Source organism: Chiloscyllium plagiosum, unplaced genomic scaffold (genome assembly GCF_037043375.1).
Source record: "Chiloscyllium plagiosum isolate Xiang-an unplaced genomic scaffold, Cpla_swu_hap1 HiC_scaffold_4, whole genome shotgun sequence".
Classification (NCBI taxonomy): domain Eukaryota; kingdom Metazoa; phylum Chordata; class Chondrichthyes; order Orectolobiformes; family Hemiscylliidae; genus Chiloscyllium; species Chiloscyllium plagiosum.
This window is the reverse complement of record NW_028270142.1, coordinates 28,613,751-28,627,548: the sequence shown is the minus strand read 5'-3', so window position 1 is coordinate 28,627,548 and position 13,798 is coordinate 28,613,751. Positions and strand designations below refer to the sequence as shown.

The following is a 13,798-nucleotide window of genomic DNA, read 5'->3' as shown; positions in this document are numbered from 1 at the left end:
TATTTAAATATATTTAAATCTGAATTGATTGTTTCTTGAAAAAAATCAGATGGAAATTCAATCTGGACATTTTGGTCCACCAGAAAACATAGTAAATGACAAGCTTTAAAAGGTAATTTGAAGTAAAAATATGATGGGGGAGGATTTTCTGAATGGTGCTGTTTCTGAGATGCATTAATTATCTGGAGACAAGAATTCCAGCCTTCACCCGACCTCTTAATTAAATCTCAGAGGCCTCAGTATCAGAGACAGACAGAATTAGGATTACAAGCAATTCCTAGATTTTAATTCCTGGAGTCCAGGACCAGGTAAATATAGGGAATCGCATGACAGGGAATGGAGATGAGACCTGTTTGGAGAGGGGGAAGAGGGATTGTGGAATTGCCAGGTTGGGATGGAGTACTTATAGGGGGAATATTTTGTGGTCCATCCAGGTCGAATAGGGAGTCACCAATCCATAGGAGGAATCATTGATAATGACAAACATTTGGTGGTGAAACGTGTTTAACTACAGGGCAATATAAACTGGCTGGTGAGATGGGCTGAACAGTGGCATATGGAACTTAACCCTGAAAAGTAATAAGGGTGCCGTTTGGGGGGACTAATAAGGAAAGGGATACTCATAGACTGGTATGATCCTAGAAAGTACAGAGAATCAGAGGGACTTTGATCTCTATGTCCATAGATCCTTGAAGGCAGCAGGATAAGTGGATAAGATGATAAAGAAGTCGGATGGGATATTTGTCTATCTTAGACAGGCATCAAATCCAATGCAAGGAGGAATCATGAAGCTGTATATAATATTAGTTAGTCTTCAGCTGGAGTACTGCATGTGGCTCTGGTCGCTACAATGTAGGGAGAATGTGATTTCAGTCGAGACGGTACAGAAGGGATTCCCAGGATGTTGCCTGGGCTGGAGCGATTCAACTCTGAAAAGAGACTGGATAGGCTGGGGTTACTTTCCATACAGCAGAAGGTGAAGATGGGACCTGATCGAGGTGTATAAAGTTATGAGTGGCATTGACAGGGTAGATAGAGTGTAATGACTCACTGGGTTACCACATTAGAAATCAAACCCTACTAGTTACAGGGTTATCGCAAAAGTTAAAGAATTTAAAACATCCACAAGGTTCCCCCATTTGCCTCATTCTCAGACCCAGATTGATAGAAAACATGGTCTGACTTTCTCTATTGAACAAGAACCATCTCTGTCACAAGCAATTAGACTCTCGCTAAAGGTAAAAAGTTATAAACTGTCGACATATAATACTAATAATTACAATTATATCCCCCTTGTAAACTCCACAAGTAATCAGACTCTAGCTAAAGGTAAATAGTTATAAACTGTCGACATATAATACTAATAATTAAAACTGTATCGTCTAGTAAATTCCACAAGTAATTAGACTCTAGCTAAAGGTAAATAGTTATAAACTGTTGACATATAATACGAATAATTAAAACTGTATGCCCCTTGTAAACTCCACAAGTAATTAGACTCTAGCTAAAGGTAATAAAGTTATAAACTTGACATAAAATACTTATAATTAAAACTGTATCCCCTTGTAAACTCCAGTTGACACACACAGTGACAGACAAACAAATTGGGTAAAATAGGTTCTGGACAGAGAGAGAAAATTGGAAAGGCAGTTCAGTAGTTTCTGTTCTCAGGTTCTACTGTTGAGGTGATTCAGATAACACTTCTGCTGGCCAGCACATTTGCTTCAGTTATTTTCTCTGGATGACTCCACTGATTGGTAAAAGATACAAGGGGGCTAACCTACTTGTAAAAAAACTTTGCCTTTTCAGTTAAAAGTCACGGCTTATACCAACTGCTGCAAGAAAGACACAACCAGTTTTCATCAGTCTTACAGTAAGTTTTGACTGCAGAGAACATTCCTGAACTGAACACTTCTCTCTCTCTCTGTAAATTGTTCCCACTCCAAACTCTTCGGTTACCTGAGATCCAATCACACAGTTGCTGGCGGATAGAAAGGTCTCTGATAACTGGTCACTAGTCCATAGACCAATCAACATCTTATTGCTAGCAAAAGCTGCATCAGTATAAGCTTATGGCTCTAAATAGTCTGCAATTCTTCAATTATTGTTTGTCAGGTTATTTGGCAGCAGTTTTGAAAGCATTCTTTCAAACATTGGTTTCAAATTAGCTGTTTCCCATTTCAATACCATAGTAGTTTTTTTAAAGAATAAAAAGCCACATTCCCTACAGGGATAATTGGAAGCACACTAGTTTTCTGAGCGCCGCTCCTTCATCATGTCGTTGTGAAGGAGCGGTGCTCCGAAAGCTAGTGTGCTTCCAATTAAACCTTTTGAACTATAACCTGGTGTTGTGTGATTTTTGACTTTGTACACCCCAGTCCAACACTGGCATCTCCAAATCATCCCTACAGGGAGAGGCTTTTGTACTTTGAGACCCTTGGCTATTGACTTGTCTACTGTTTTAAGCTAAGGAGCAATATATTCAGAGGAGCTTTGAGGAAAAACGTTTTCACCCAGAGAGCTGTGAATAAACTGGAACTTACTGCCTAAAGGCTGTAGAGACTGGAATCCACAAGATTTTCAAGTTAATGACTTGGATGAAGAACATAATATATTAGAGCCAACATTTTAGAAGATGCAAAAAAAAGGTGGAAGGGCAAGTGGTGAGGATGACACAAAGATTCTGCAGATGGATTCAGGCAGGTTAAGTGTGTGGGCAAAGCCTTGGTAGATGGAATATAATATGGAGTATGTGCTTTGGCAAGAAGAATAGAGGAGCTGAATATTATTTAAATGGCAAAAGTGTGCAAAAAGTTATGGAACAGAGTAATTTGAGTGTCCTTGTCCAGGAATGACAAAAAGCCAGTTCAGTGAGTGATATGGAAGACAAATGATTGGTGGTCTCTATTTCAAATGGAATGGAGATTTTGCTAAATCTATATAAGGCACTAGTCAGACCACATCTGGAATACACTAGTCAGACCATATCTGGAATACACTAGTCAGACCACATCTGGAATACACTAGTCAGACCATATCTGGAATACTGTGAATAGTTTTGGGCTCCTACCTTTAGGAAGGCAAATGGTATGTATGACTTCACAGTAAGAATATTTAAGTAGGGTCGTCATGCTGCAACTGTAAGTAGTATTGTATGCAGTTTTGGTCTCCTTATCTGAGGAAAGATGTTCTGTCTATGGAGGGAATGCAATGAAGATTTAACAGACTGAGTCCTACAATGGCAGGAGTGATGTATGAAAAGAGACTGGATCAGTCATGTTCATATTCACTGGAGATTAAAAGAATCAGAGAAGGGGGAATCTCATAAAAACTTATGCAATTAACAGGAGTAAACAAGGCAAATGCAGAAGGGATGTTCAGAAGGGTACAGAAAGAAAGTGAGAACAGAAAGTTGCATAATCAGTCATGATCATATTGAATAGTGGAACTGACTTGAACAGCAGATGGCCTATTCCTGCTCCTATTTTCTGTGTGTCTATAACTTCTACAAGAGTTTAGCTATCCATTATTGTTAAAACTTATTAATTTTAAGCATTTTAACCCTCATTTCTTACTGAAGGTTTAAATTCTTGTTAAGTTATTACTTGCCTAGGGATGAGCTTTTCCATATTTCAGTGTGCACATCCCGGAAATAATGGCGACAATTTTGGGCACCATAGCAATATTTTCTCTCAAAATCTGTAGAATTTTCTCTGAGTCTGTAGAATTCTTTATTGAGTTTGGATCATTATGTAGTATCAATGCTAACGAAGATAGATTTTTAGTTAGTCAGGGAATCAAGGGTTATGGGGAAACGGCAGGAAAGCAGAGCTGGGGATTATCAGATCTGCCATGATCTCATTGAATGGTGGAACAGACTCAATGGGCTGATGGACTACCTCTCCTAGTCTTATAGTCTTATAGTCTTATGTATTTTGATGAGCACTTGAAATATCATTGCACAACAGGCTATGTGCTGGAAAATGATGATTAGAACAGATAGATGCTTGATGGCCAGTGAGGAATAGAAACATAGAAAATAGGTGCAGGAATCGGCCATTTGGCCCTTCAAGCCTACATTCAATATGATCATGGCTGACCATGCAATTTCAGTATCCCATTCCCGCTTTCTTTCCACGCCCCTTGATCTCTTTAGCCGCAAGGGCCACGTGCAGCTCTCTCTTAAATATATCTAATGAACTGGCCCTAACAGCTTATTGTGGGATAGATTTCCAAGGTTCACAACTTCCTTGATGAAGAAATTCTTCCTCATCTGTCGTAAATGGCTTACCCTTATTCTTAGACTGTGACCCTTAGTTCTGGACTTGCCCAACATCAGGAAATTCTTCCCACATCCAGTCAGTCTAGTCCCATCAGGATTTTTTATGTTTCTATGAAATTCCCCCCTCATTCTTCTAAATTCCAGTCTTTCCTCATATGTCAGTCCAACTATCCCAGGAATCAATCTGGCGAACCTTCGCTGGACTCCCTCAATAGCAAAAATGTCCTTCCTGTAACTGTACACAATACTCAAGGTGTGGCCTCACCACGGCCCTGTACATAACTGCAGCAAGTCATCATTATCCAATACTCAAATCCTCTCGCTATGAAGGCCAGCATGCCCTTAGCTTTCCTCACCGCCTGCTGCTTCTGCATGCCAACCTTTAACAACTGTTCCACCATGACACCCAGGTCTCTTTGCCCATCACCTTTTCCTAAACTGCCACCATTCAGATAATAATCTGCCTTCCTGTTTTTGTGACCGAAATGGATAACCTCACATTTATTCACACCACGTTGCATTTGCCAAGTATTTGCCCACGCAGTCATTTTGTCCAAGTCACCCTGCAGCCTCTTAGCATCTTCCTCACAGCACACACTGCCACCCAGCTTCATGTCATCTGCAAATTTGGAGATATTGCATTCAATTCCTTCATCCACATCAATAGTGTATATTGTGAACAACTGGGGTCCCAGCAATGAACCTTGCAGTACCCCTCTGGGCACTGCCTGCCACTCTGGAAAGGACCTGTTTATTCCAACCCTCTGCTTACTGTCTGCCAACCAGTTCTCTATCCATGTCAATACATTACCCCCGATAACATGAGTTTTAATTTTCCTTACTAATTTCTTGTATGGAACCTTGTCAAAAGGCTTTTTAAAGGCCAGATTATCTACTGATTCACCCCTGATAACTCCATTGGTCATATCCTCAAAAAACTCCAGAAGAATGTGCCGAAGGGCCTCTTTCCATGCTGTAAAGCTACCTTCTCGGGTGACAAACTGGGCTCCTCCTGCCCTGGAACTTGCTCTTCCAGCCTGAAATATTGAAGCCAGACAGGATGCTGTCTGTGAGTGGCCAGTAACAACAGGATATGAGAGTAGTAGGAAGGCTGCTTTGAGAATTTTACAGACCCATGCTTGCAAAGCCCTTGAGGGGAACCTTAAGATTCCACCCATGATCTGAGAAAAGGAAGAAAGAGGTCATATGGGGTGAAGTATTCTTGAAAGAACAGCTATGCAAACATCTCTGAGCAATTTTACTGGTGCATGAAGATTTGGAACAAAAATATTTGGAATTATTTCAGTTTGACCAAGAGGATTATGTCTGTTCTGGTCAACGACTTTTTAAATGTCAAAACTAATTCTCTGTGTATTATTTGTTAGAAGTCTTCCTGTAAACCTTTGCAAGCTGCCTACATTTTTATGGCAAATGCATTCCCTTTTCTAGAGTAAATGACTTTTTCAGTTGAAATGCCAGAAGATGACTTTGTTTCTAAACAACAACTTGAAAATGAAACCAAGTTATTCACTAGAGCTATCTTGGTTGCCAAACTGGGGAGGTGTAATTTTTGTAAATCTCCTGAGTGATAAATATTGAGTTGACTATAAGTACAGCATAGGTCTGTGTGGGGGCAGAATGTCATTAGTGAATGAATGATAGGAATGTCATTAAAATGCTTTCAACATTATGACCCACAGGGTTAACAAGCAGAATTTAGTGATGAAGCAAGGGCAACAGTTATTGTCAGAGCTATTCTGAGAAAAATGCCTTCAAGAAATTATGCTCTTGGCAACTTGTTTTCCTACTAATTGAGGAATTGCCCATCTCAAGCTTTTACTAATAACTTTTATTTCTATAGTTCATTTTACTAATCTCTTTGTTGTAAAATAAAAATATTTTTCATCAAACTTTTCATGACACACCTTAGTGGCAGGTGCGACCTGAAATGAGACCAATATTACTGCATCACGAAAGCCAAAAGCCATAAATTATCATTTTACATCCTGATTAAAAAGTATAGACAGTGCAACATGGTTAGGAGAAAACCTTCCTGAAGAAGGGCTTATGCCCGAAACGTCGATTCTCCTGCTCCTCTGATGCTGCCTGGCCTGCTGTGTTTTTCCAGCATCACATTTTTCAACTTAGGAGAAAACCAAACCATATCATTTGAATACAGAAATTCGAAATACATGCACTATGCACATAACTGTTCCCTTAGATTACACAGGGAGAGGTTCTAAAATAGTAAGGAGGTGAACTCTGGGGACTGAATTGAATATCCTCTGAAATTTGATGCAAGGATCACAATGTGTGACTAATTTGCACCTTTTCCAATCAATGCAGGTAGTATGCAAACATCAAACTGCCTGATAGGTCTATTGATTGTGGCATTTCGGGGAAGCAATTGCTCAATGCTATTGGTGCTGAATTAGTAACTCAGAAACCAAGGCAATGCGTTTTTGGGAGGCAGGTTTGAATCTCATCACAGCAAATGCTGGAACTTGAAGTTGAAAGGAATCTAGAATTAAAAATCTGACTCTGACCATGGGAACCATGGTCAATTATAATAAAACCATCTGGTTCAATAATGTCGTTTAGGGAAGGAAAGCTGTCAAGTTTACCTGGAGTATCCTACATGTGACTCTATTCACAAAGCAATGTGTTTGGTTCTTCACTCCTTTCTTCAATGTCCTATCAAGTCAATTGTATCAAACAACTAAAATTTCTCAAAAAGGAACTGGACAGACCACCTAGTATTGACCTAGGCATTGAAAACAATGGCAAACTCAGACTGATGACATTACAAACATATGTGGTCTGGTACAGAACTCAGAGATCCATATCCAAAATAGTCATGCAACAAATTGGCAGATCCATATTTCTGGAATCATACTTTACAATGTCCCAGACACCACTGTCATTATTCGTGGATATGTCCTGTCCCACTGGTAAGCCAACTCCAACAGATGTGGCAGTTGGGAGTGAGTTGCCATGGGAGTACTCAAAATTGACATCTTATTGAATCAGGGCAAACATAGGCAAAGAAACATCCTGCAAATTAATGCCATCCTCCTGAATCAAAATGTTTACTGACCGAGCAGGTCAAGTCCTAAAGGAATTGTATTCTAGATGGTGAAGGAATGATAAAAGGGAAAAATATGCTTGATCTCATCATCAATTTGCCTGTTACAGATGCATTTGTCCATTGTAAGGAGGCGAACCTTATGACTGACCATTGATATAGTCCTTTTGGAGTGAAGTCCCACCTTCACTTTGTGTTGTGTGCCAGTATCACCATGCTAAATGGGATAGACTTCAAACAGATCTAGCAACTCAAGATAGGGTATTCATGAGGTGCTGTAGGTCATTAGGAGCAGCAAAACTGTATTCAAGTGCAATATCCCTCACTCTGCCATTGAATCTCTGGCTTAATGGCAATGAAGAGTGCAAGACGGCATGCCAAGAGCAGCATCATGCATACGTAAAAATAGGTCTCAACTTGATGAAGCTACAAAACAGGACTACATTTGTACAAAGCAGAAAACATTGCAAGTATGGTAAACAGAGGTTAGTGATTCCAAAACCAATAGATTAGATCTAAGCTCGGCAGTCCTGTCATATCAATTAAGAATGATGATGGGAAATTAAACAACTCACTGGAAGGGAAAGTTCCACAAATGTCCCCATCCTCAATGATGTGGCCACAAAGCACACCAGTACAATGTTTGCAATAAATTTCAGCCAAGTGCCAAGTGGCTGATGCATCTTGGGCTCCTCCAGATGTCTCCAGTAACATAAACATCGGTCTTCAGTTCATTTGATTCATTCCATATATCATGAAATAACAGAAGGCACTGGGACCTGATAGCAAAACATGCTATACCCCTAGCCAAACAGCACTTGCTCAACAGAAACATGCTCATTGATACCCAGTTATGGATCCACAAGGTCCACTCTGACCTCATTACAGCCTTGGTTTTTAAACATGGACAAAAGAGCTGAATTCCAGAGGTGAGGTGAGAATGGTTACCCTTGACTTCAAAGCCATACTTAACAGAGTGTGGCATCAGAGCCCTAGCAAAACTGGAGCCAGTAGGAATCAGGGTCCACTCTCCACTGTTTGGAGTCATACTTGGCACATTGGAAGTTGATTGTGGTTATTGGAGGTTAGTCATCTCACCTCCAGGATATCTGTGAAAGAGTTCCTCAAGATAGTGTCCTAGGTCCAACCATCTTCAGCTGCTGACATTCCTTCCATCATAAGTTCAGAATTGGGGATGTTCACACAATATTCAGTAGCATTCATGACTCCTCAGATATTGAAGTAATGCATGTCCAAATGCAGTAAGACCTGGACAATATCTAGGTTTGGACTGACAAGTGCCAAATAACATTTAGGTCATATAAGTTCCAATCAATGACCATCTCCAACAAGAGACAATCTAACCATCATCCAAGCACAGACAGGTGATGCTAGTTTAGTTTGAGAACATGGTCTGGTTGGACCAAAGGGTCTGTTTCCATGCTGTATGACTCTATGACACTATGATTATGACTATTCAGTGGAATTACTATTGCTGAATACCCTATTACCAACATCCTAGTGTTTATCATTGATCAGAAACTGAACTAGCAATAAAAACACAGTGGTTACAACAGCAGGTCAAAGACTAGGAATCCTGCAGCAAGTAACTCACCTCCTGACTCTCCAAGGCTTCCCCACCAGTTACAAAGCCTAAGTCAGGAGTGTGATGGAATATTCTAAATTCATCACTTTCAAATATATAGACAGCTCTCACTTAAAACCTTGTATGGAATCTGGCTCTTCTCCAGGCAGCGCATTCTAAATCCTAACAATTCTCTGAGTAAAAATGTTTCTCCTCATTGCAATTCTAGCTCCCTTGCTGACAATCTTGATATTGTGACCCCGAGTTACTGACTAATGAAACAGTACCTGTTAAAATTGTTCGCAATTTTGAACATGTCAGTGAGGTCCCCTCTGTGTCTTCTCTACTCTAAGGAGAATAAGCCCAATTACTATAACCTTTTCTTGTCTAAAATCCCTCATCCCTGGTATAATTCAAATATTACTCCTTTGCACTCTTGTACGGCCTTAACATCCTTCATTTAATAAGGTGCCCAGAACTGAACACAATACTCCAAATGTCTGCCCAATGATTTGTAGAGGTGCAACATCATTTCCTTGCCTTTATACTCTCTGCCTGTATTTAGAAACCCAAGGATCCTATTAGCCTTCTTTGCAAATGCTTCAAATTGTCTGGCCACCTTCAGAGAATAATGCACATGGACCACGAGGTCCCTCTGCTTCTGTACTCCTGTCACAGTTGTATCATTGAGTCTTTCCATGCTTCGTCTACAGACACTCACACTTGAGTGTCTGTGTCAATAGTTGACTGAAGACTAATATGCAGTGTAGTAGATTATTGAGAAGACTAAATTAGGCTTTATTGCAAAAGAATTTGAATGCAAATGTAATGAAATGTTTCTTCTGTTGTTCAGGAGATTGGCCTAAAAATATTTAGGAAAAATATTTTGTCATGGAGGCAGGTACTGTTTCATTAGTTGGTATGTCAGTAATTCGGGGTTACAAGACTTGCCTCTGGTATGGCAGGACTATCCTCTGAACAGCAATAGGGCAAACTGGACCTGTATTTCCAGAGTTTTGAAAAATGAGAGTGTTCTCATTGATGCCTACAAAATACTTGAAAGGACAGTCAGGGTAGATGTAGTTCAGATGTTCCTCTGTTTGGAGAGTCTAGGACCAGGGGCACATTTTTAAAAAAAGAGGATGCCACTTAGATCAGAGGTGAAGAGTTCTTTACACAGAATGCTGTGAATCATTGGAATTCTTGACATCAGAAGGTTATAGAAGCTCAGTGTCTGAGCATGTTTAAAGTAGAAATTGATACCTTTTTGATTATCAATGGCTTAAAGAAATATTAGGATGAAAAGCATTGAAGTGTTCAATCAGCGATGATTATATTGAATAGTCTGGCTCGATTTACTGAATGGCCTAATCCTGGTCTATGTCAGTATAAATCGTACAACTCCATTTCCCAAGGGACAGAAAGGACACATAGATCTCTAAAGTCCTGACATCCAAAACACCTCCATCACAATCATCTCCCTTACATCCAAGACAAGCTGTAACCATTCTACAATTTTAGCAACTATTCTCATTTTTATTTTTAACATATCCAATTTTCCTTCATTATTCCAAAGTTGAATAAAAGGGTGAATAGTTAACCTGATTGCAGGCTTCTGGCTATGTCTTCATCCAGTTGCTGACAGAAGTTTGCAGAGTCAGTAAAATAGAATAGGATACCTCCTTTGTGGAAGTAGGCCATTTGGCACATCAAGTCCAAACTGACCCTCTGAAGAGCATCCCAGGCAGACACCACCCCCTCTATCCTACTCCTGTAACTCTGCATTTCCCATGGCTAACCCATCTAGCCTACACATCCCTGGACACTATAGACAATTTAACATGGCCAATCCACTTAACCTACACGTCTTTGGACTGAGGGAGGAAACCCATGCAGGCAGGGGGAGAATGTGCAAACTCCACACAAATCGCCCAAAGTCTGGAATCAAACCTGGGTCCCTGGTATTATTAGGCCGCAGTGCTAATCACTGAGCCATTGTAGTGTGAAGTCAAATTGAAATTTTGGTATCTTATTAGTTACAGAGAAATCAGTTCAATAAATGCATTACTATAATGATGTTTATCTGCAGTATATCCTCGTTACCTTTTGGACCTGGCAAGATGATATGAGTTGCGCAGACGTCTGAGGCAGGACGATGCGTTTCAGTGAAGGACAATGTCTGTACTTGGAGAACAATGAGCAAACATAAGAATCTTCTCACACACTCAATTTCCATTCTTCCTGACGTTTCTAACCTGCAAAAAGATTAAATGAAGCAGGACTCAGAATTGATAATTATGTTTGCTATTGTATTGATAGCACATTTTATATTGCTCTTGATGTTTGTTTCTCTTAAAATCAATGGGATATTGGGAAAGCTATAAAAGGTTACTGCCAACTTGTTATTACCTTTTTACACTATCACTCAAAGTCAAAAGTCTATTCTTTTCCTATCTTAATGCAATGTTTCTAAAATGTGTTCACCTCACGTGAAACTGATTTGACATAACATCTGCAAATTAGTATCTCCAATAAGACATCTAAGATTAATTGAAAACGTATAGGAAATCACAGAAAGCATTCTCTGATTTTATACAGCTTAAAACATACTGACAGATAGATAAGTTCACCATTTATAACAAAACTCATTACATATTTATCATTATACACATCTATAATAAACCTCCTGTTATGTTACAAAACTGCTAAAAGTGGTCACACACCTCCCTGCCAATCAGCTTCACGACAAAACTAAACATATCACAATGCTGAGATTTATCAAGATGCCAGGGGTTTGAAAGTGATGTTATTGCATTCATTGTGCAGATAGAAACCAGGTCAAACATTTGCCCTGCACACCAAGGGCTCTTAAAATACTTCCATCCTTGGATTTCTAAAATATGTCGAATTTCAGTTAGTTTTGAATGATTTTTTAAAATCCATCGCTGTCAAAAGGAATTAGGCCTCTTGCATTTGTTGATGAGGGACCTAGTTTAAGACATACTTGTCGATTTGGATTTGGTCTAGTTGCTCCCTAGGTGAAAACAAAAAGTGAAAGGAAGGTATATTCCTCCCAGCTCTCCAACACACATGAGCACTAACCTTAATATATGAGTGGCCTCCTCTCCCAGTATTGATCCTGCTACTCCCAGGATGTAAAGGAGGATTGTTGCTGCTGAGGCAGGCAATGCAAAATGAATATTTTGAATGCAAGAGCTGCCTTTGGAGATGCAATCATCGATAACAGTTTGAATAAGTCATTTAACAGAGGCCTTAAGTCCAAATTTCTAGTGAGGCTTCGGCCTGTACAGTTTGGGGCTTGTACAGCACGCACAATGTTGGTACTGCACACAGAAATTTTATTCCATCATACTTTAGAAAGAAGGAATTGCAATTCCAAACAAATAAATAATTTTGACAGGCTGCAAGGTTCTCTTTACATTTTGCTTGTGGTATTTACCAATTTTGTTTTTATCATTTAAAGCTGTTAAATCATTTATATTGTCAGATGAGATCACAAGGTGAAATGTTGCTTTACCTAAGAATTTGATAGAATACGACATTGTAATTTTACTGGAAATTGTAATGGTTAAACATAAATTTACAAGAAACAGCACTTGCAAGATTCCATCAGCTACAGTAATTCATCATCATGCATTAATTTCATTTATTTGTTCTTCCATTATCTTCATTCAGCTGCTTACAAGATGTTGTTATGAATTAAATTCTCAGTTAGCGAGAATTTCCCCCTTTGAGGCCCAGTTGAATACGTAGCTGTTCATTTCTGTTGGCAGTTCTCTGCATAAATAATGCTTTACAATTTGCTGTTACTTTATTCAGTTCTATAAGATGAGATGGGAGGCAATTACAAATAATTGTATAGACATCCAAATATAGAGCGGAACTTTGTGAACACCTTTCAGAAAATAAATTAACCATTAGCTGAATATACACAATTTTGGATGTTATTTTAAAACACACAATTATGGTCTTGTGTCAGAAACAACTATTTTCATTTAACAGCACACCTGAAGAAGGATATCACTCTAGAAATTAAATGGAAACAGTAGCTAAAGACCTTGTATGCCACTTTTTATTTAATACACTCTTCCTTCGTGCAAATTAATGTCAATCTCTTGTTACGACAATAAACACAATCTAACATTTTCAAGTAAACAAGATTTGCATTTTCGGAAACAAATATAGACAGCTTACCTCTCGAAAGAAGAGACTAAAATGGAGGTTCTTATCATACGTTCAGCTGATACTCCATCCAGATCCCATCCTTCCAGAATGTTTATTCATTGTTGACACTTGTTTATTAGAGTTGCTTTTAATATTGCGTCAGCAACTTACATTGCCCACCCAGTGTGTTTACAGGATTTAATGATATATCAAAGTTTTCTTTAAATTCTCTAACTTGCAATCATAAAATAAATGAATGCCTTGTTTAGTATTTGCAGTTTGTTTCAAATTAGTTTCAAGAGTAAGCAAATTGAACAGTGTTCTTTATCTTGTTTAAGGAGTCAATCCTTTTGCCTATCTGAGTCTTTCTTCTCTTTCTGAGCCTCCCAATGTATTTTCCTCCCTATAGTAGTTTATGCTTTCAAATATAGGAGGTTGTTAAAAAGTGCATAAAAACAATGTGGGATGAGTGAAACCGACTGTTTCCCTGTTTCTTCTGGTAAGGGATCTGAAAGTCTCCACTTTAAACCACATCATAAGAGAATGGCAATGATTGGAAGAAAGTGAGAGGGGAGGCAGTGGGGTCAAACACTGTTTACTGAATAATCGGGTGGTGAGGGGGAACAGAGATTTCTTGCAAAGAGGTGCTCTTTTGTCTCCA

The 13,798-nt window shown here is 39.1% G+C and overlaps 1 protein-coding gene across 1 annotated transcript in view; it reads right to left on the bottom strand.

Moving 5' to 3' along the window:
• LOC122549336 (collectin-10) overlaps positions 1 to 13,596 on the bottom strand; it is a 42,922-nt gene extending 29,326 nt beyond the window's left edge. The window contains exons 1-2 of the mRNA XM_043688983.2: positions 13,168 to 13,596; positions 11,056 to 11,207 (exon numbers count right to left, since the gene is read on the bottom strand). Coding sequence (XP_043544918.1) covers positions 11,056 to 11,207; positions 13,168 to 13,205 — 190 coding nt within the window. The 5' untranslated portion in view covers positions 13,206 to 13,596. The remainder of the gene's footprint in view (positions 1 to 11,055; positions 11,208 to 13,167) is intronic.
• Between the last annotated feature and the right edge of the window lie 202 nt (positions 13,597 to 13,798).